The 20,800-nt window shown below is 44.7% G+C and overlaps 2 protein-coding genes across 2 annotated transcripts; one reads left to right on the forward strand and one right to left on the reverse strand.

Moving 5' to 3' along the window:
• Positions 1 to 1,603: 1,603 nt before the first annotated feature.
• On the reverse strand, positions 1,604 to 11,631 carry dcst2 (DC-STAMP domain containing 2). Its single transcript, XM_069656452.1, has 16 exons — positions 11,531 to 11,631; positions 11,134 to 11,396; positions 10,827 to 10,997; positions 10,628 to 10,729; positions 10,314 to 10,508; positions 10,119 to 10,184; positions 9,825 to 10,038; positions 9,486 to 9,643; positions 9,157 to 9,321; positions 8,913 to 9,080; positions 8,727 to 8,827; positions 5,129 to 5,280; positions 4,168 to 4,292; positions 3,333 to 3,426; positions 2,024 to 2,221; positions 1,604 to 1,865 (listed from the first exon to the last, which is right to left on the reverse strand). The coding sequence occupies exons 1-16, from the start codon at positions 11,629 to 11,631 to the stop codon at positions 1,604 to 1,606; spliced, it is 2,535 nt and encodes an 844-aa protein (XP_069512553.1).
• Positions 11,632 to 11,825: 194 nt separating this feature from the next.
• On the forward strand, positions 11,826 to 20,462 carry dcst1 (DC-STAMP domain containing 1). The gene is made up of 15 exons (XM_069656453.1): positions 11,826 to 11,919; positions 12,002 to 12,127; positions 12,804 to 12,932; positions 13,900 to 14,039; positions 14,792 to 14,966; positions 15,051 to 15,194; positions 15,851 to 15,972; positions 16,065 to 16,222; positions 16,334 to 16,433; positions 16,540 to 16,635; positions 16,902 to 17,028; positions 17,277 to 17,393; positions 17,786 to 17,928; positions 20,029 to 20,133; positions 20,367 to 20,462. The coding sequence occupies exons 1-15, from the start codon at positions 11,826 to 11,828 to the stop codon at positions 20,460 to 20,462; spliced, it is 1,872 nt and encodes a 623-aa protein (XP_069512554.1).
• The last annotated feature ends 338 nt before the right edge of the window (positions 20,463 to 20,800 follow it).

The raw sequence follows: 20,800 nt of genomic DNA on the forward strand, positions 1-20,800 counted from the left end.
GCACGTGAATGCATCCTAATTATAATACAATAATATCTTAAAAAAGAGGGTGTTCATCTTTTAAAGAATAATGAATAAAGTTCACATGAAAGAAGCTCCTTGCGGACTGAACTGACGCTGCAGACACACCTTCCGTTAAAACTCAGATTACCTGCACGACGTGAGGTCATACAGCAGAAGCACACAGAGCAGCACAAAGTTAAATACAATGATCATATGATTACTTTTCTCTCTTTTACTGTCGGATATAATCTTAATTTAACAAACTCAAACACACATGATCGAACCAGCTGTCAGTCAAACACCCCACCGCTCATCTGATCACTCTCATCGATGTGTGATCGATCAGCCCGCTGCGCGTCTTACCTTAGTCGCCATGTGTGCGGGTTTGTTCGCCAAAATCACCGAGAAAACACACTCACACACCGATAAGACACACACACGGAGAGAGAGGCTCCGAGCAGAGACTGAAGACGGTTCACACTGTTTCCTGTGGAATACCCGAGCCCTCCCACTCCACACACACACACACACACACACACACACACAATGTACACATCCAAATCTACGCAGACAAGCTCAATGCACTCTCTCTCACACACACAAACACACACACACACACACACACACACACACACACGCACACACACACACACACACACACACACACACACACACACATACACACCACACACATACACACACTTTAAGCCATGTGTATCTGTGGCTGTAAATTGATGTCATCATATTTCTGTTTGTAAAGTGTCTTTGTGGCTCAGTTTGAGGCTGTTATCAGCCACACCCAAACTCCCAACACACACACACACACACACACACACACACACACACACACACACACACTGGGAGCTGACCTGGACACCTGAGAGCCTTAAAGGTATTTGAGTATTTTCAGTGTACCAAGTCTCAGAGGTGAATATTTGACTTTTTGTGGCCCTTCATTGAACCGACAGCTTTTCTTACAACACTTTCCTTTATGGTCTCGATCTCTGCTTTCAAGTCTTCTTCACAGCAGGATGTTCATTTAGTCACTCAGAGTCCATCATCTATGCCGCTCCAGTACCGGGGGGGCTGGATTGGGCGAAGTGCGAGGTACACCCTGGACTGGACGCCTGTCAATCACAGGGCTGACACACGACCTTTCGCACTCACACTCACACCTACGGGCAATTTAGTAGTCACCAATGAAGCTAACGACCATGTGTTTGGACTGTGGGAGGAAGCCGGAGAGAACATGTCACACAGAAAAATGTCAGTTGTACTAAAAGATCCAAATATTAGCATCCAAATGAATATCACAGTTACTGTGAATTACAGAGGCACCTTGCTAATGACGCTAGCACTAAAGCTAATCCCTCGCTTCTCTCCAGCTCCACCCTTTTGTCTGAATATGATCTGACTGAAGTAATTTTGCTGCCTGACTCTGCTCAACTGCTCAAACAGATGACGATCATATACAATGATTTGCAACATAACATTAGTTAAAGCTATTTTTCATGCTTTGTCCAGCGACGTCAGGAGTGAGAGGAGTGAGTCTTTTTCTTTTCATGCTTTAATTTGTTTTATTTCAAAGTCAAACTTCTGCTCACAGCAGGACACACTCCTGAGTCAGGATCCTGGAGGGTCCTGGAGAGTCCTGGAGAGTCCTGGAGGATCCTGGAGGGTCCTGGAGGGTCCTGAAGAGTCCTGGAGGGTCCTGGAGGTTTTGGGGACCCTCAGCTCTGTGTATCATGATGGTCTGAAGCGTCTCCTCCTGCAGGCTGCTGGTCTGAGGGGAGGTGATGGAGTGGAAGGAGGCGTCGCTGTCGTCTGACCCGGGTCGATCCTGGTTCATCATGTCTGCTTCACTGACAGCAGCCAGGGTGGGAAAACAGAGTTCTGCATGTTTAATGCCTCAGGGACAGAAGGTGTATTTAGACTCTACAAACAGACACTGTTCCTACTGAAACTAATAAATCATGATGAGTGATCAGGCGATCAATGAGCTGCTCCTGAGGTGTCCTACCTGAGCTCAGAGGAAACCCTGAAGTCTCTCTCTCCTCCGTGCTCTACGTCTGTAGTTCTAACTCGGCTGTGTGAGCGTCGAGCCGTTCCTCGCCGTGTCTCCGTGCAGGCCGTCCTCCTCCTGGCTCTGCGGTCGTCGGTGTGAGCCGAGTTCGGAGCCACAGAAGACAAACTGAGCTGCTCATCATCGCTGGAGTCGCTGAGAGAAACGAGCAGGAGAATCAGGGAAACAAAGAAATAATACATAATTATTATTTATTGCGTTTTGTGCTTCAACTTTTAGCTGCTAAGATGTGTTTTGTTCAGAAGAGATTTTAATAAAGGAATCATCAGCTGGTTAAACTTCTCGGAACCTATCGCAGATGAAATGATGCTGATTTATCCTCTGGGGGTGATGGCCGACACACCGGGCCTTCTAATGTATAACTGATATCTGCACCAAGATCTTAAGCCTCCCGTTTCTGCCCCTGGACGTTGTTTACAGTCTGACTGACAACGTGTGGCCATGAAGGTCAAAAAGTGACAACACTTCAGATGAAGTAAAAGCATTATTACCGAGTTCTTGCAGTCGAGGAGCTCCAGCTCTTTACGGGGCCCTAATTGTTGCGACAGCTCCACCTACTGATTGGATGACTTTAAAAGAGTAATCAAGGCAGTATTTCAACCAGATACAACTGTCCGTCTAATAAATCACTGTATACAAACAGAATAACGGCTTGATTGTCCTTTCTGGTCCTCCAATCTCTAGGTGGCGCTGTACCAAAAAACCAGGGTGCTTAAAACACGCTCCTGAGCTGTAGTATCCTCTACTGTAGGAACAGAGTGAAGAGGGACCTGTTTTTGGTCCAATCAAAAGAGATGTTATTTTACTTAATCTGACATGTTGGGTTTTGACCTTAAGAGCCACCGTACTATTCTCTTTAAACAGACGTCTGCATATGTAGCAGGTCATTTTTTACAAAGCTTCTTACAAGCCTCAGTTAAGACACTCAGCTGAAGTAAAAGTACGTATATTATACAGTACAGGGAAAAGACACCACAACATGTGAAAGTAGTGCGTCAGTAACGTAAGTGTGATCAATCAAACGCAGTTAAAGTAGTAATACTCACAGTGTGGTCAAATGTGTTATATCTGATGTTTGTGGGTTAATATTCCCGCTGCATTCGGGTGTACGTTGCATTTTACTGCAGTACATGTTCAATCTGCTGCAATGCATCATGGTCTATAAGATCACCATGCTTGTAGTATCTCTGTTTGTCTGTGAATAAAACAATCACTGTACAGCAGCCTGTAACTCTGCAGGACTCACAGCTCCTCCTCGCCGTCTTCCTGGAAGGTCAGAGGTCGCGCACAGACGACACACGTGTTCCCCAAACTGTGGAAACATGGCCGACAGTACACGCCTGCAAAAAAAAGACGGCAGCAGTTCGTAAAGACAAGAGAGACACGAACATGAGACGAGTGGGGGGCAGGAAGAGGACGTGGTATCACAGTAAAGGTACCGCAAAAAAAAGTAACTTTAGTAAATGTGTTTACAGCAGTGTCTTTTTAACTGGACACTGAGGGGTTAACTGGCCTCAGGTCTGTGTTCAGCTTCAGTTACTGTTATCAGTCTAAATTCAGCTGAGTCAACAGTTAGAGCTGAAGGACACTCCCTCAACACACACACACACACACACACTGTAACAATAGATGAATTGTCTTTACCGTCTCTGCTGGTTAAACGAAGCTTAGAGTTTCTACAGTTATACAGTAAACACAACAAGATGATATGTGTGATTGTAAACGTTGTTATTAGTGACACCGTTGGCGGTTAAGTGAACTGCAGGCAGGATGTGGTGAGCATCCTGGGCATCATCCAACTGGATGTTTATAGTACACCTTTGTGTCGTACCGTTAGCTACACATATAGCAGCCAGATCAGCGTGTGAGTCTGGATGAATTTGCTGACGTTATCCATTCAGGACAGGTTTTTGCCTACCTTTACTAGCCAGCAAATAGTACGAGTTAGCATGGAAGCTAATGTTAGCTAACAAAACAAACCAAAGGCGCCTACATAAATCAATTGCCCTGCTGATGTTGACTCCAGGATTATCAATCAATCACAGTCTCAAGCTGACCCCATCAGGGATGTGCGTCTGTACCTGTACACTGTGGGACATCACAGGCGGCCATGTTGTCCTCATCCTGTCTCACCACCTCACCACAGGCCAGACAGGTAACTGAAGACAGAGCCAGCAGGTGAGACAGGCGAACACCTCCAGGTAACCTGAGACACACACAAAGACAGACAGATAGAGTTCACTAAAGTATATTGTGTAGGGCAGCTGTGGAGGAAAGTTGTCATGGTTCACATAAGGTGGGGAAATCATTGTCAAGCTAACGAACATATCCAGTCTGATTTTGGGAGCGACTAAGCTAGCTGATTAGCCATTTAGCAGTAACTTTGCTACACTGCATGGATCTGGTTTTAGTTTCTTTTCATCTCGTTAGCTGATCAAAAATTGTGCAGTCTGGCTAATTTACGAGCCAGACCAGCCCCGGAAGTCTACCTGACATTACTCAGTCAGGACAGCATTTTCTTTACTATGTTAGCTCGTTAGCAATTCGTCTGGGATAGCCAGCATGCTAACATGAGGTAACAAAACCAAACAATGGTGCCCCCATGAATCTGCTGGCTCCCCTTCTTATGGCTCACACTTCGTGGCTTCACTATGGTTTTCGTGCTTTGTGTTTGGCTCTGTGTTGTGGTGGGTGCTCGTTGACTGTTGTGAGCAGACTCCATTTTTAAGCTAACGCCGGATGCTAAACAGGAGCCAAACGGAGGCAATGCTCGGGAGTCACATCCTCTGAATTTTTCCATAAAAACTGTCCAGACGGCTTCACATAGAAATTAATCTACAGGCTGTTAGATTAAAGGTGCAATGTGAAGCAGTTTCATTTATTAAACGTCCACATAACACCTTTAATGTTTCTTATTACAAATAAGAAATGAAGAGTGGAAGTAGATGGACTCAAGTGAAGCACAAGTAACTCAAATTTGTACTCTGGTTAAGCTTCAGAAACTACTCTGCTGATGTTTAACAGTAAAGCTGCAGTGTGTACCACAGAAGAAGAGCTTGAAGGTGACTCCCCCATCCTCCTCCTCCTCCTCCTCCTCCTCGGTCAGCTCTGATCCTGGCTGCAGACCTCCTCAGGGCTCTCCCCAGAGTCCTCCTCTGATCCAGGATCTGCTGGTGGAGGAACCGGATCCTCTCCTGATAAACACACAAACAACAAGAACAAGGACACACTCAGTCAGCGTCATTTTTCCCTTTCTCTCTTCATCACACGATCAGCCGAGGTTTCTATCTTCTCATCTCACAGACGACTAGAGCTGCTGCTGCCGAGGAGCCTCTGAGCAGCAGAGTGTGTCAGCGAGATGCAGAGATAGAGCGACATGTTTTAAGAGCAGCTGCTGACTGATGGACTGATGTGAGACCTGAACAAAGCTGCTGTTTTCCTGTCTGCATGCCTGTCTGTCAGTCAGGGGTTTACAGTACAGTTTAGCCTCCAGCAGTTTCACCTGAAACTGTGTCTCTGCTGCAGAAGAGAATAAATCAGCTTTAGGAGCTGTATTGAACATTATTCTGGCTCTGAAGAAGACTCCAAATGAATCCAAATATTGATCTGTTAAATGCAAGAATATTCCTACTGCAATGTTCCCATAACAGCCCTTCAAGATATTTCCTTCTTATTATCTGACAAAGCTAACGTTAGCATGCTAATATCTCCCATGCTATTATCTCCCCTAGGACTCCCTAGAAACAAACTATTTGATCGGTTGGGCCTAGTTTGGCAGGATGTAACAGTGCACACTTCGACACTGAAGAGGAGATAATTAAAATAAACTAGGCAGGACTTTAGGCTCCGCCCCCACAGGAAGTACAGTGTTTTTTAGAGTAAAGAGTAAGAGAGGAAATACAGTCGACCTGGAACGTTCTAAATGTTGTTTACTAAAGACGTCACTTGAAATCACATTTCACTGAAAAAAATACAACAGACCTCAAATTAATGTTATAGGCTAAACGTCAGCTAGCTTAGCATAATTACATATTATTCCCTCTTTATAAACGGTATAACTTCTTACTGTTCAACACTCTCCATGTGTGCAGACAGAAATAAAACAAAGATTGATCTGTTTGCCTCTATTTGGAAGTTACGTTAGCTTGGGATGCTACAGTGACTTCCTGTTTGCATAGATGATTGCTCCTGTTTCCTAGCAACATTGATGCAGATTGATGCAGATTGGTTTTAATGCTGCTCCATGATTTAGTTCATCACTAGTGTTAAAGTGGTAAATAGTTAGTGAGAACTGTGGAAGAACTTCATGTTTCACACTGAGGAAGCTGCAGCTCAGACGTTTAGAGTCAGTTTGAGGAGGCAGGTGAGGCAGGTGAGTCTGGTCTGCTTCAGGGTCTCTCAGGTATCTCAGAGTCTCGGTGGGTTTCTGCAGGTTCAGACTTGCCTCCTGCCTCGCACTCTCATTCTGCAGATTCTTCACATGCCTCTCTGCTCGCTGACCTCTCACCCACAGCTGCTGCTCCCTCCCTGCTCTCTGAGGGCCTGTCTGTCTGCCTGTCTGTCTGCCTGTCTGTCTGATCCTACCCTCACTGAATGAGCAACAAACCAACCAGAACCTTTATATTCTGACGTCTATTATCAGTCCACCTGTCCTACACTCTTAAAAACAAAGAGTTAAGATGTTTTCCATTTTCTTAATGTTGCAACAATCCAAAAAGCATTCATCAATAAATCTAAGATCTGCATTTAAAACAGATTCTGATACATTTCCATCTCATTTAACTTATTTATCTATTGTACAGTCAGTCACCTGTCTGCCTGTTTGTCTGCCTGCCACAACTTAGCAGGGGGCGGGGCTTACAGGGCATTACTAAACCTGCTCCGGGGGGGTCTTTTTCTTCTTCTCGTCTTGCTACGTGTCACCTGACCCTCTGTGTGATGAGGTCACAGTCAAAGGATCAGATGACATCATCTTTGCATCTCTGGTGTTCGTCCAAAAGCCTTCCAGGAAGACACGAGCCGTTTTGCTGATAAAATAATACATTTTGTGGTGTTTTGCTCTGAATTTTATTTTCCTCTGTTCAGTCATTTTACTCTGAAGGCTCAGTGCTGATGGAGGACAGAAACCTCTCAGGTGTGTTAAACTTGATGTAGAGACATGAGTGGATCTGAGTCTGTCTTTCCTGCAGATTCCTGAACAGCTGCAGGAACATTTAGGACTCTGTTACCTGAAGAGCGGGTTTGGTCTCAGGTGCAGTGTGTTGCTCGAGGGCACGTCAGCAGGCTGAAGCTGAAACTGTATATCTCTAACAGTGGTGAGAGTATCAGAGCAGAGACACAGACACATACACTGCGTGCACAATTATTAGGCAAGTTGCACTTTTGAGGATTAGTTTTATTGTTTAACAACAACAGTGCTCTTGGTCAATCCAAAATGTTAATAAACCTCAAACCTGAATATTTTAGGAAGTGAAATGAGGTTTAGGCTTATGTGCGAACATGTGTGTGCACAATTATTAGGCAACTATTAGTGTGCAGAATTATTACGCAACTCAAAGAAAATCAAAAATATTCCCATCTCACGTCTTTATTTTCATCTTTTAAAGTCAGAATAATAAACAAACAACTCAAACTTTACAGAAAAACATTTCTGACATTTCAAAAAATAAATCAGTGACCAATATAGCCGCCCTTCTTTTCAATAACACTCAAAAGTCTTCCATCCATGGAGTCTGTCAGTGTCTTGATCACTTGACCATCAACTTTTTTTGCAGCAGCAACCACAGCCTCCCAGACACTGCGTTTCAACTTATGTGTCTTATTTTGTCTGTATTGTCGCTGGTTTGTTGGTGCTTCTTACAGAAAAGGGGCGTGGCTGATCTCTGCATCAGTTCCTGCGGTAGTCGGGTTTCAGCCTTTTTTACCTCGGCCATGTCTCTGAGCACTGAACACCTTGTACTTCTGCACACTCCAGGTAGGTTGCAGTTCTGGAATATGACAGCACTGGAGGATAACGGGTTCCTGGCAGCTTACCGTTTGATTTTTCTCAAATCTTTGGCCGTTAATTTGCGTCTTTTTCTCTCAACACGTTTCTTGCAACCCTATTGGCTATTTGCAACAAAACGTTTGATGGTTCTGTGGTCACGTCCTAATATCTTGGCAATTTCAAGAGTGCTGCATCCCTCTGAAAGATGTTCTATAGTTTTTGACTTCTCAGAGTCTGTTAGATTTCATGGCCCATTTTGCCTGAGGAAAAGAAGCTGCCTAATTATTGTGCACACCTGATATAGGGTGTTGATCTCCTAAGGCATTCAAGTTTATTCAGCTTGGAGTTGGAAAGTATACATAAAAATGACGATATGGTCAAAATACTCACTTGCCTAATAATTGTGCACGCAGTGTACTGCAGAGGTGTTTCAGGTTTAACTCGGCATTCGCCTCTCTGCTGCTGCTGTCAGACTGAATACTGCGTTTTTATGAGGTTATTTTGGTTTCATAAATAAACTTCACACAACATGAATCGATTCATTTGTGACACATTTGTACTGTTAAACTGTTCTGTGTGCTCTGAGTTTATCTGAAACTCTCATTACTGCTTGCACTTGAACGCCTCAGCAGGTCTGAACGCAGTGTGACTGACCTGCTCTCTGTCAGGATGAAACCACGCACAGACGAGTCGTCTGCAGCGCTGCACGAGTCCTCCCGTCAGCGAGAGCAGCAGAGACAGACCCGACAGGAACCCTGCAACACAAACCACAACCGGCTGTGATGTCACGTCCTGTGTGTACTCCTGCAGCTGTGATGTCACGTCCTGTGTGTGTCTTACCGAGGATGAAGCAGGTGTTGTAGTCGGGCTCTGACGGCTCCAGCAGACACTTCCTGCTCATCACGGTGATGTTTCCTCCCTGCAGGACGTTAAACGACGTCACCAGGTCTCTGAAGACGTCTGAGGCGTAACCCGACCCGTTCACCTGCACCGCCACCGTGACCGGGGCTGATGAGACAGATGTTACCATGGTGACCACAGCTCCAACTGACACATCAATCTCACACCCGGAGCATCGTCTCACCTCTGGCCACAACGTCCCCCTTCACCTGGTGATGCACCTGATCCAGCACCCAGAACACCAGGAAGTCCAGCGCCACCAGCAGCCCACCCATCACCAGGTGTCTGAGGACGGAAACCACGCCCACCAGCACCGCCCGCCACTCCCGGGCCGTCAGGTGAAACGATACTGCAGGAAACAAACTTCAGGTCACTTCAGCCTGAGCCACAACTGATGACATCATTCTTTAACAGCCAATCAGAGCTGTCAGTCATCAGCTACAAATCACAGATACTCAGAAATCTATACGCTCACACACACACACACACACACACACACATAAGTTCACTGACATGGTGTGATGTAGGTCTTGGCCTCTCTGCCTGTGATTGGCAGGACTGAAGCCCCGCCCTCTGAGGTCACCTGGTTGTTGAGCTCCTCAAACTGAGCGCTGATGTAGACGTTATCAAAGTCCAGCTCAGTGAGATACCTGCGTCTGTACTGCACCGCCCTGCACACACACACACACACACACACACACACACACACAGCCTGTAAACACACCAGCGCCCCCCTGAGGCTCCACTTGTCATTATGCCTGATAAGAAGAAGCATGGTCTGGTCTCATGCTAATGTTCACGTTAGCTTGTTCTCTCGCTAAAAAGCTAAATGTTAAATGCAGGAAACTGAACCTCAGGAAGGAGCAGGCGAGCAGGGCGAGGCTGGCGTACGTCAGCGGTTGGCTCAGTCTCTGAAGCAAGTGCAGCTCTGATGAAACATCCTCCATGATGTCCTGAGACACCTGCTGCAGAGAGCGGCTGCTGTTGGCGTCCAGGTCAAAGGTCACAGAGGCCGAGATGTTGAAGTCAAACTCATGCTTCAGTCGCTCAAACGCTGCAACAGTGGCTGAAGGAGAAGAAACTCAAAGGCTCAGCGACAGGGGTTAGTTTTTACATGAAGGTGAAACACTGAATAACTGGACCTACGAGCTGCCAGGCGTTTCTTCAGGTGACTGGCGATGTAGGAGGAGATGGTGCAGAAGAGCTCGGCGGCTGAAAACACACTTTGAAAATTAGTTTTATAGATGAACACAAGGACTGCAGCTTGGGATTATCCGAACCATCAAATAATCTCTGATTAAACAGATCTGTAACCTGCTGTGATCATGTCAGTGAACGCACCGCGGGCGAGGCCGCAGAGCGGCAGGAAGCCGTCCACGATGTCACACAGGAAGTTGAACTCTCCCAGCAGGTCGGAGCAGTCAGTTTGGGCCTCGGCAAACAACGCCCGGCACTTCCTGTATGGAGTGCCCAGTTTGGCATTACACATGTCACCGATGTCCACCAGGAAGTGAAGGACGTTCCTCAGAGTACGAGCTGCAGGGCCAGAGGTCAGAGGTCACAGCTGCATCACATGGCCGATAAATATTCTCTCTCTGTTTCTTTGTATTTCTAAACTCAGCAGGTGAATCTGTTTTCTAACACTGATCCCTCACCAACATGGCGGACGCTGTCGGTCAGAGCGTGGATGAAGTTCTGGACTCGTCCTGCGACAGCGTGAGCGTTACTGCTGATCTCTCTGATTCTGTCCAACGCGGCTGCAGACAAACAAATTCAATCTGAAAATGTTCATCAATGTTTGGTATATGTCTTTTATTTTGTCTGTATTGTCCCTGGTTTGTTGGTGCGTCTTACAGAAAAGGGGCGTGGCTGATCTCTGCATCAGTTCCTGCGTCTGATTGGCTGCCAGCTCGGCTCCACACAGCAGGCTGGCGGCGGCTCGCTCTGTGTTCTCTAGCGTGTTTGTCAGAGGACCGGACAGCAGCGCAGAGGCAAACAGGAAGAGCAGGAAGCGCCGCCCATTAGCTGAAACACAGGAGAGGACGGGCTTTGATAGGCTGAGCAGAGTCACGCCCCGATCTGGAGCCCCGCCTTCACTTTAGAGCCCCAAATGAAAACTATTACTTAAGTTTATTATATTAGTACTGAGACCATGTCTGACCTGAGCAAAATGAAGGCAGTAGCACCATGACGTCGGCCCGTATGTCAGCTGACAGACCCAAACCGAACGCAGCGACAGCAGCCATGATCATCGTTGTGTACACGCAGAACCACAGCGGCTGTTTCTGCAGGAAGAGAGCCGTGACGCCGTACACAGACGCCAACAGCAGCCCGCAAAAAAATGCCACCAGGCTCTGCCACTCCTTTAGCAGGTGACCTCTGACCTTCCTCCAACTGCTGTGGCGGGCAGTGCGTCCTGATGACCTGAGGAAGGAAAAATGAAAAAACATTGAGGTAAAGTTGAAAGCAAACAGTGTAAAGACTGTTCAGTGAAGTGTATATACAATTTGCAATAAGCATTTAGCTCCCTGCTAGCTAACCACTGTAGCAGCACTCACCTGTTCAGCACTCCTCTGACAGCCTGTGTGACTCCGCCCCTCTCCACCTGCACTCTGATGTCAGTTTTCATCAGGTGTTTGCTCCAGTTTTCACTCTTCATGCTCTCTGCGTGTCTCTCAGTGTTGATGAGTTTTTGTCTCCCGGAAACCAAAGGAAAGTGATGTCACGGAAACTTCCAGAATCTCCAACTGACCAACTGACAAACTGACAAACCAAACAACAGCAGCAGTTAGCATCTGACTGTTTCTCTGTCTGACTGTTTCTCTGTCTGACTGTTTCTCTGTCTGACTGATCATGACTCCCCCTCACCTGCACACACCCTCAGCTCCACACAGCAGTGAGTTCAAGTCTCTGTCAGCTTCTTCAATAATCTTCATTATCTTCATCTGTAAGCCACAGCTAACTATTAGCTAACGCTAGCAGCTTTGTCTATCCTGTCCTGTCTCTGACTGTTTGTGTCTGTCCTGCAGCGATGGAGAGGGTTAGTTTCACCATCCTTCCTTCTGCCGTCCGTCATTTTCTCTTCAGCCAATCAGAAGAGTTTCAGCTAGCTCACCTGGTCCTCAGAGGGCTCTTTGGAGCGCTGAGCGGTGCAGGTAGGTGTTGAAGGTGTGAAAGCTGCTATCAGTGTTAGACTTTTATCCTTTTCATTAGCTTTTCTTATTCAAACATATTTGAGTTTTTATTTTATTTTCAATCATAAATTTGAGTTTTTATTATAGTATTCTTATTTTCACTTTACATATGTTGCTTTTTATTTTTAATGCCTGAATATTTAATGTTTTGTATCTTATTTTCAGTCTTAATCATATTTTAATTTAATTTCTATTTTGCTTAATTGTATTTAACCCTTTATTACAAATGTCAAAATGAATTGATTATTTAAAATTGATTATATAAAAAAAATGTAAAATTTTGTATTACATATTTTTGTCCATTATTTTATGTATTTATCTTATCAAAATATAATGATAATAATATATTTTTCTCTAATTCGAATGATTAATTCTGAATTAATAACATTAAAAACATCAACCTAAGTTATTTTGAAGTGATGAAATTAAATAAACCTTTTGTATCCTTTCTGTTATCTGTCCTTCAGTTCTGTTCCTGGGTGTCTCTCACAGCCTCCCGTTGACCTTTGACCTCTGGCTGACAGTAGGATTTTTCTTCATAGGTGAGCATACTCACATCTTGTTTCTAAAATTCATTAAAAATAACAAAACCCGACTTAAACTCACATGTGGACTTAAAACAACACACCTGTCCCAGCTGTGTGTGCGGTGGGTGGAGCCTTGTCTTCCTCCTGCAGGTGTTCCGTCCTCCTGACGTTTCCCAGCATGCTCGGCTCCCGTGGCCGAGCGTATCTGATGCTGCTCATCCTGACGGTGTTGTGCAGAGGTGAACACACACACACACACACACACACACACACACCCTTTAACGTACTTTGGATCTGGGATTTAGTTCGATGTTTAATTTTAGGATAGCCTGATGAACAAAAGAGTGCTTCAGTCTAACCTTGTACAGGGTCCCACCTTTTAATAAGGTCAGACTGAAGCGCTCTCTTGTTCATCAGGCTATCCTGAAATTAAACATCGAACTAAATCCCAGATCCAAAGTACGTTAAAGGGCCCTGAACACTGTCTTCTGTATTATGAATTTACAAATGTATGCTTTTTCTATGCTGTTCTTAACTTTTGTGTTGCAAATGGAGCATTGATGAAAAAAGAATTTGTAAAATAAATAATCCTAACTCATCTTAATTATTTTAAATGTATTATATCATGCTTACTGACATAACAAAGTTAAGTGTTTTCCTTCCTATTTTTTAAGTTACTCTTTTTAAAAGGTCTGTTTTAACATTTCTTACGACCACTCACAGGCTACCTGCCTCTAAAGCTAGCTACCTAAACAGCAGTCACATTTAGCCAGTTAGCATCATGACATTTGACAGTAATGTCATTTATTCCACTTACTAACAGCGCACTGACACAGGCTAAACAAGGCTGCACATGCCGAGCTAACTAGCTAACTAGGGTTATGAGCTTGGTAAATGACTAAGCATAAACGTGGAGGCAGCAGCGGAGGCTAACATTAGCTATTTAAAACCGTTACTGCCACACAGTGAACCTAAAGAGAACCACACAGAGTAAGGACAGTCTAAGGTTAGCTAACAATGCTAACAGTAGCTTCACTGGCTGTGCTTGTAATTCAAATTCAAATTCAAATTTTATTTGTACAGCGTCAAATCATAACCAGAGTTATCTCGAGACACTTTACAGAAAGAGCAGGTCTGAACCGACTCTTTGTTATGTTATTTAAAGAGAGGCCCAACATGAATGCCTGTGTAATGATGATGTTTCAGGTCCAGTGTTTAACATCCAGCGTAACGTGGAGACGGCGGCTCTGTCTCTGAGCTGCAACCTGGACCTGCAGGTTCATCACAGCAAGTTATTGTGGAGAGACGCCGTCAGACCGTTTATTCTCATCACACAGGAACTACAGGTGAAACTTTACCGCAGCAGAAAATGTCTTCAGCAGCGCTAACAGCTGCATGAGGCTACACACGGGGGATTTAGCGAAATGCTAACATCATCATTCTGAAGATGTTTAGAGGGTTTAATGTTCACCATGTTCACCATCTAAGCATGTTAGCAGAGGTGAAAATACAGATGCTTCATGGACTGTTACTCTTTATAATGTTATCCTAGTTGCCCTAAGTGTTTGGTTTTATTGATCTTTACCAACATTATGTTCAAACAATCCATGAAGCTCCCATAAAAAGCTTTTCATAAAAACCTGGTTTGTCTTAAGTTTTAACGGAGAATCACAAGTTAAAAGATCCTAAATACGGATTTATACTTAGTTTATTCACAATTTTTCCATCCTATAGCAAATAAATCATAAGTTCTAATTATCACAAGACATCCTGAAGGGAAAATGAATGTCTGAACCACATTTCATATCAATCAATCCAACTGTTGAAGAGATTTTACAGTCTGGAACTAAATGGAAGACCAACTGACAGAACAGTAGCATTAGCCTTGACATTAGCCTTGACATTATCATGGACATTAGCACTGAGCGATGCTGCTAGCACGGCTCAAACCGAAAAATGCCATTTGCCATTTTTGACACATTTAAGGAAAATAAAAAATAGAGGTAATAATATATAAACTGTATCATATAGCCTGAAAAACATTGACTGTTGGATGTGATGGGTTTTGAAGTATTTGAGTCTTCTGTTTATTCTTCAGGGTGATGAAGCGGAGTTTCAGTCGGAGGCTCTGAGCGTCAGCAGGAAGTTTCAGAACATCAGAGACGAGGTCGTCCTTCAGTACGGGTACGACCGATTCAAACAAAAACACAGTGTCCCCACCGGAAACAGCACACAGGAGCAGTTCACCGCAAAGACCATGATGCAGTGCGACAGTGAGTGAACATAAGGACGAGATTCATCCGACATCACACACTTATAGTTCAGGTAGCAACATAAAGATTGTGTGTGTTATCCAGGTGTGGTGGAGCAGGGCGTGCAGCGATGTGCCGATTGGTTCGGCCTCAGGTGGGCCGAGTGTATGGAGGCGATCCCTGTCCCCGTCATCAATCACATCCTCTGCGTGTCCATGAAGTTCCACTTCCTGTGTGAAGTCATGAGAGGTGAAAGGTCACGCTGGGAAGGTCATACATAAGCTGTTTCTCAATTCAGGGGCTCCATCCTTCGAAGGACGCTAAGATGGATGAGTCACTCGTAGGCTGTGTAGACGCTAACGCCAAACTGAAATGAGATGGTCTGTTCTACGGAGGGTTTCCTGTTTGCACCATCAGCTGTTCCAGTACTTACCCTCACAAAATGCCGCTCCTGTCGCAGGTAGCTAGCGGGCTAACTAGCTAACATAACTAAAGTCACGTAAATGAACCTATTATTTTAAAGAAAATGTGGCCCCATTTTTTAAAACATTTATATCGCAGCTATTCGATTGAGATGAAAAAAACTTTTACATTTAAAGTGTATTCCTCGGCTTCTTTAGAGTCCGCAATCTCGTTTCAACTGGCGCCCAATGAATCGTGGGATACGTTGGGCCGAGAAGGATGCACCTGATGGATCCTTCGTGGCCCCGGAAAAGGAGAAACACATTTGTGCGCTGCATCTGAAGGAGCCTTTGAAATGGGACAGCATTCGACGCGCTGCTGTGACGCTATCGGCCTTCAAATACGTCCAAATACATGATGTTAAAGGAAAATGGCAGCTGTCTGAATATGAAGAAGCCCTTGCCTGTGAAGATAAAGTGTAATCTCCTTCTTCTTGCGGCCAGTGATGACTCCGTGGTGCAGAGAGCAGATTCCTGTGGAGGGAAACTTCGGTCAGCTCTTTGATCAGTTGAACGTTTCAGTCGACCTTCTGTCCAGAGAGTTCAGCACCGAGCTCGTCCTGCAGGTCATCCCCTCCTTTCACACCGCCTTCAGGACAAGTCTGCATATTTAAAGTCCAGTTAAATGAATCTGTGTGTGACCTCTGACCTCTTGCAGGAGCAGCAGCAGCAGGCGGTGTTGGGCGGAGCTGTGCTGGATCAGGAGTTCACTCAGGCTGTCAGAGGAAACTTCCAGAAACTGAACAGAACCACGAGACAGCTGCTTGACGTCCTGCAGCTGGTGCTCTGCTGCACCTTCATCACCGTCTTCACGCAGTAAGATCTCAACTCTCACATCCTGTCCTGTCTCACATTCTGCTGAGTGACACACCAACATGACCTCCTTCTCCTCCTTCTTCTCCTCCTCATCCTTCTCCTCATCTGTAGAGCGTTTGGTTACATCAGACAGTACAGGAGGGACGTTCGATTCGACAACGTCTACATCACCACCTACTTCAGACAGATCGATGCCCGCAGGAGGAGAGCGGTAACATCTTCATCCTCCTGCTCTCTGCTGCAGGATGGACAGTTTGGTTCACCGTGGTGCAAAGATTTCTCCATGTTTGTATAATCTTGATTTTTTTTAACCACAGGGGAAGCGTCATCTGCTGCCTCTGAAACAGTCAGAGAAGAAGAAGCTCATCAACCCCTGGAGTCCAAGAATCCACGCTGAAGAGCTCAAGCAAGTGGTGGGTTCAACAATAACACAGAGGTGGATTATGTGAAGAGGTCCGGCACTCAGATCCTGATGAACCTCCAGTCTTTAGTTTGTACATGACGGTTTAAATCGACAGTTCTCACCCAGAATGGTCTGATAACTCTGACATACGGTGGCCAACATGGGCAAAAAAGCTGCAACGCCCAAAAGGTTTCTATTATGAAAGATGTGCTGCAAGATTATAACTGTGTGTGTGTGTGTGTGTGTGTGTGTGTGTGTGTGTGTGTGTGCTGACAGACCTCAGGTGTGCTTCAGGTGCTGTCTGTCTCTCTGCTGTCTGTCGTCCTGCTGACCGTCGACTTCTCTCTGTTTCACGTGTTGGACATCGTCAGCAAACACACCTTCACCCAGCTCAACCTGACCAGTAAACACACACACACACACACACACACGCACGCGCTCACACAAGATATTATGGGATGGGTATTTCCACTTTCAGGTCTTTGAAAATGAGACCCACTCGTCTTTGCCAACAATCTTATTATGCTAACATGCTAATTTTCAACATGCGAATAAGAGTGAATAAAGCACATAAGCAGTAGTAGAGGCACTTCATCTAGCTGAAAATAGAAAGTATTTATTCCTTTAAGTGCTGAGGCGTTCTCTCTGCAGGTAGTCACCAGGTGGACATCAGAGTGGGCGGGGACTCCATGATGGCCCGCCTCCTGGGGAAAACGGTTTCAGCCTTCAACAGCTCGTCCAGCCTCGACATACGCACCGATAACCAGGGTAGGTCAGAGGTCAAAGGTCGCGCAGGAGGCCTGTACAAAAAGCATTTAAGTCCTCTGCAGTTAGTCATGTGACGCTCAGGAAAGAAGTGTTTTAAAACTCTGAGGATGAGATGTTGACACTGTTCTCTGTTTTACTAAATTTACTAAAGTCATAATTTAAATTTGTTAACTTTTGTTTACTTATAAAGTTAAATCTGTGAAATACTATAAACCACAGAGAAGCTCAACTGCAGGATGGTGTCTGCATGGACAAACTTGATATCAAACTGAACCAACAGGGGGCGACAGTGTCACTGACATCATCTCTCCCACAAGTCTTTTTTATTATAGTGTACATGAGCACTTTATGTGGATGTTACAATAACACATCCTCTCTCTCTCCCTCCTCAGTGTGTGTGCATCCCCCCTCCCCCCTCCCTGCAGGTGTGTACGTCGGCTGTGTATTTTGTGTCCTGTTGGTGGCGCTCTTCAGCTGCCTGCAGGTTTACACCAACCGCCTCCGACGGGTCATCGCCGCCTTCTACCACCCAAAGGTACTGCTGATCACAGTCAGTCTTAAGCCTGCATCGTTTCTTGTGTCCAGTAGGTGGCGACTCCATTGGTTGTATAGAAGTCTATGAGAACATGCTCCTCCTCCTCTCCTGATTTGTTCCCTCAGTAAACATGTTCCTAATGACTTTATGGTCTCAGTCTCTAGTTTCTTCTTCAACACAGCATGATGTTCATTTAGTCACTGATGCTCCCATTGAGAGTCACACAGACCAGGAAGAGGGGAGGGTTTAGGGCGGGGCTACCTGTGATTGACAAGTTGCTATCACTGCAATCTAAAAAATGTCTTGTTCAATGTCAGTTGTGCTTTTCATGTTTTCAGTGAGTACATTTTTCTCTGTTTTTAGCTATAGCCAAAATTAGCATCTGAAGTAACCATGAGTTACAGATATGCTTTGCTAACCAATCTAGTGCTAGCATTAGCAATTGCTAACCCCTCACTCCCCTTCAGCTCCACCCTCTCATCCAAATATGGTCACTTCTGGCTCAAATAAAACAAAGTGGTGACGGCGAAAATGCCTTGAAGCTTCAAAAAAGTCGTCCTCAAAACAATGTGTGACATCACGGAGGCCACACCCACTCCTTATATACAGTCTGTGCTGTTTACTGCTGTTTGTGCTCCTTATATCCCTTGTACCAGAATTTCAAAGAACACCTGGACATGATGAGAAGGTTAAAAGCTGTATTTTTATTGGAGGCGTTCTTTGAAGTCACAAATTAAAACAATAAGACAATAAAATACACAGAATGTGTTTCTCTGAAAAACATTCAGAGCCAAAAGCTCGTTTGAGGTTTGATTTAAAAACAGGCAGTGTTGGGGACAGCCGAACATGTCCAGGCAGAGCGATCCAGAGCTTAGGAGCTGCGACTGAAAATGCTCGGTCACTCTGAGTTTCAACTTTGACCTCAGGACAGCCAGAAGCCACTGTCCGTGGATCTGATTGTCCTTGATAAAAGATGTGCTTTAGAAAGGATGATCTAAATCTGTTACACAAAGTGAATTAGAGCTGCTGTCCTGAGCGGAGCTGCAGCAGGTGGATTAGCTGCAGTAACAATAGAAGCACTCCTTAGTAACAACAGAAAGCTTAATTAATGCCTCCTCAAACAGCAGCTACTTACCGTGATGTCACTTCCTCGCACAGACTGATGAAGAGGCAAATTGCTCAATCTCATTAACACAGACACAGGCACACACACAGACACAGACACACACACGCTCTCTCTCTCTCTCTATCAAACACACACTCACGTTCTGTTTAAACCCTGTTAGCTGCAGTCAATCTGATCTGAGAGCAGATTAATGTAAGAGCATTATAACAGCAGCGCTGACTGTGATAGAGAGAGAGACACAGCGAGAGAGAGAGAGAGAGCAGCATCACATCATTGTGTTTTCTGTTATATAGATATAATATTCTAACTCAAATTCAAACTCTGAATTTTATTATTAACTATTATATTATTAACCTGACAGCTGATCTTGAAAGAAAGTGAGGACGTTAAAAAAATGTCAAGGACCACAGAAATGTTTTCATCATCATCGCTCACCCACAAAAGCTTTAATAAGACACAAGGGAGGTCTGTGAAAATGGACCACCTAATTAAACTGAAGCTCAATTGATTTAAAAACTCTTCCTGTGTTTTGTTTGTAGAAATCATAAAGTATCTAAAGCTGTCAGATAAACTCAGACACAGCTAATGCATAAAAGTAGAATGAAACAAAACAGTAAACAACAAAGTACAACAATTAGCACTGAAGCAGGAAAACAATGATCATTCATCTAGGAAGGCTGAACTGTTTCATCGTGTTTATATACGACAGTGAACTTTCTCCAGGAGACGGAGACTAAACAAGAAACATCTTTTAGTGACTTTAGTCACACTTTTGCTTCTGTTTCCAGTAAATAATCAAAATGCTTCATCTCAAGGTTCGATCTTTTTCTGCTGTGAAATATATGATAAATATCTGATGTCAACAAAACGGATAAACAAGCAAAAAAGATTAAACATAACATCCTCTGTGTGTGCGTGTGTGTGTGTGTGTGTGTGTGTGTGTGTGTGTGTGTGTATGTGTGTGTGTCTGTCAGAGGGAAAAGAAGCGAATCCTGTTTCTCTACAACCTGCACATCCAGAGTCGGCTTTCCTCCTCAGACAGGAAACACATCATCAGTCGGGGACAGAGGAGCGGGACGGTGAGCGGCTTCATTTTCTTCTTCACTGTTTGTGCTGCAAACTGAACTTTTTAGACGTGAAGTTTCATCAAGTTTCATTATTTAAATATTCATTTCAAACTGATAATCTTTCACAGCCCTCTGCAACTCTAGTGATAAAGAGCTGACTGATATTAATATATTGATTAATGATATATAGTGATAAATATGTTTCATATATGAACTTGTGATCCGTGTTGAATCGTCTCCTGCAGGTGTTTGAGTGTCTGAGCAGCTGCGGACGTCGCCTTTGTCACCTGCACCGACAGGAAGTGTCTGACTCAGAGGAGACGCACTACAACCCCAGCTAGACAGGAAGTCCCACCTGCTGCACGCAGACTTTAAGGCAGCAGAAGAAGAATACGTTTAGATAAATAAATCTGCTCCTTCAAATCTTATCATGTAAGTTCTATTGTTCCTGTGTGTGTGTGTGTGTGTGTGTGTGTGTGTGTGTGTGTGTGTGTGTGTGTGTGAGTGTGTGTGTGTGTGTGTGTGTGTGTGTGTGTGTGTGTGTGTGTGTGTGTGTGTTTGTGTGTGTGTGTGTGAGTGTGTGTGGTCACATGATCAGATTACAGACACATACAGAGGAGTTACTGTATGTAAGCACCTGATCCTCAGCAGTAGCACGTGCAGCTCTCGCTTCATTCAC

Source organism: Semicossyphus pulcher, unplaced genomic scaffold (genome assembly GCF_022749685.1).
Source record: "Semicossyphus pulcher isolate SPU_LCO1_2020_fin unplaced genomic scaffold, fSemPul1.0.p SCAF_9, whole genome shotgun sequence".
Lineage (NCBI taxonomy): Eukaryota > Metazoa > Chordata > Actinopteri > Labriformes > Labridae > Semicossyphus > Semicossyphus pulcher.

Coding starts and splice junctions, on each gene's coding strand:
- dcst1 (XM_069656453.1), top strand. CDS start 11,826: ATGACTCCCCCTCACCTGCACACACCCTCAGCTCCACACAGCAGTGAG. Junction 12,933..13,899: donor CCTGACGGTGTTGTGCAGAG/GTGAACACACAC, acceptor ATGATGTTTCAG/GTCCAGTGTTTAACATCCAG. Junction 16,636..16,901: donor CTGAAGAGCTCAAGCAAGTG/GTGGGTTCAACA, acceptor GTGTGCTGACAG/ACCTCAGGTGTGCTTCAGGT.
- dcst2 (XM_069656452.1), bottom strand. CDS start 11,631: ATGAAGAGTGAAAACTGGAGCAAACACCTGATGAAAACTGACATCAGA. Junction 5,281..8,726: donor TTCATCCTGACAGAGAGCAG/GTCAGTCACACT, acceptor TGTGTTTATCAG/GAGAGGATCCGGTTCCTCCA. Junction 4,293..5,128: donor CTTCAAGCTCTTCTTCTGTG/GTACACACTGCA, acceptor TGTGTGTCTCAG/GTTACCTGGAGGTGTTCGCC.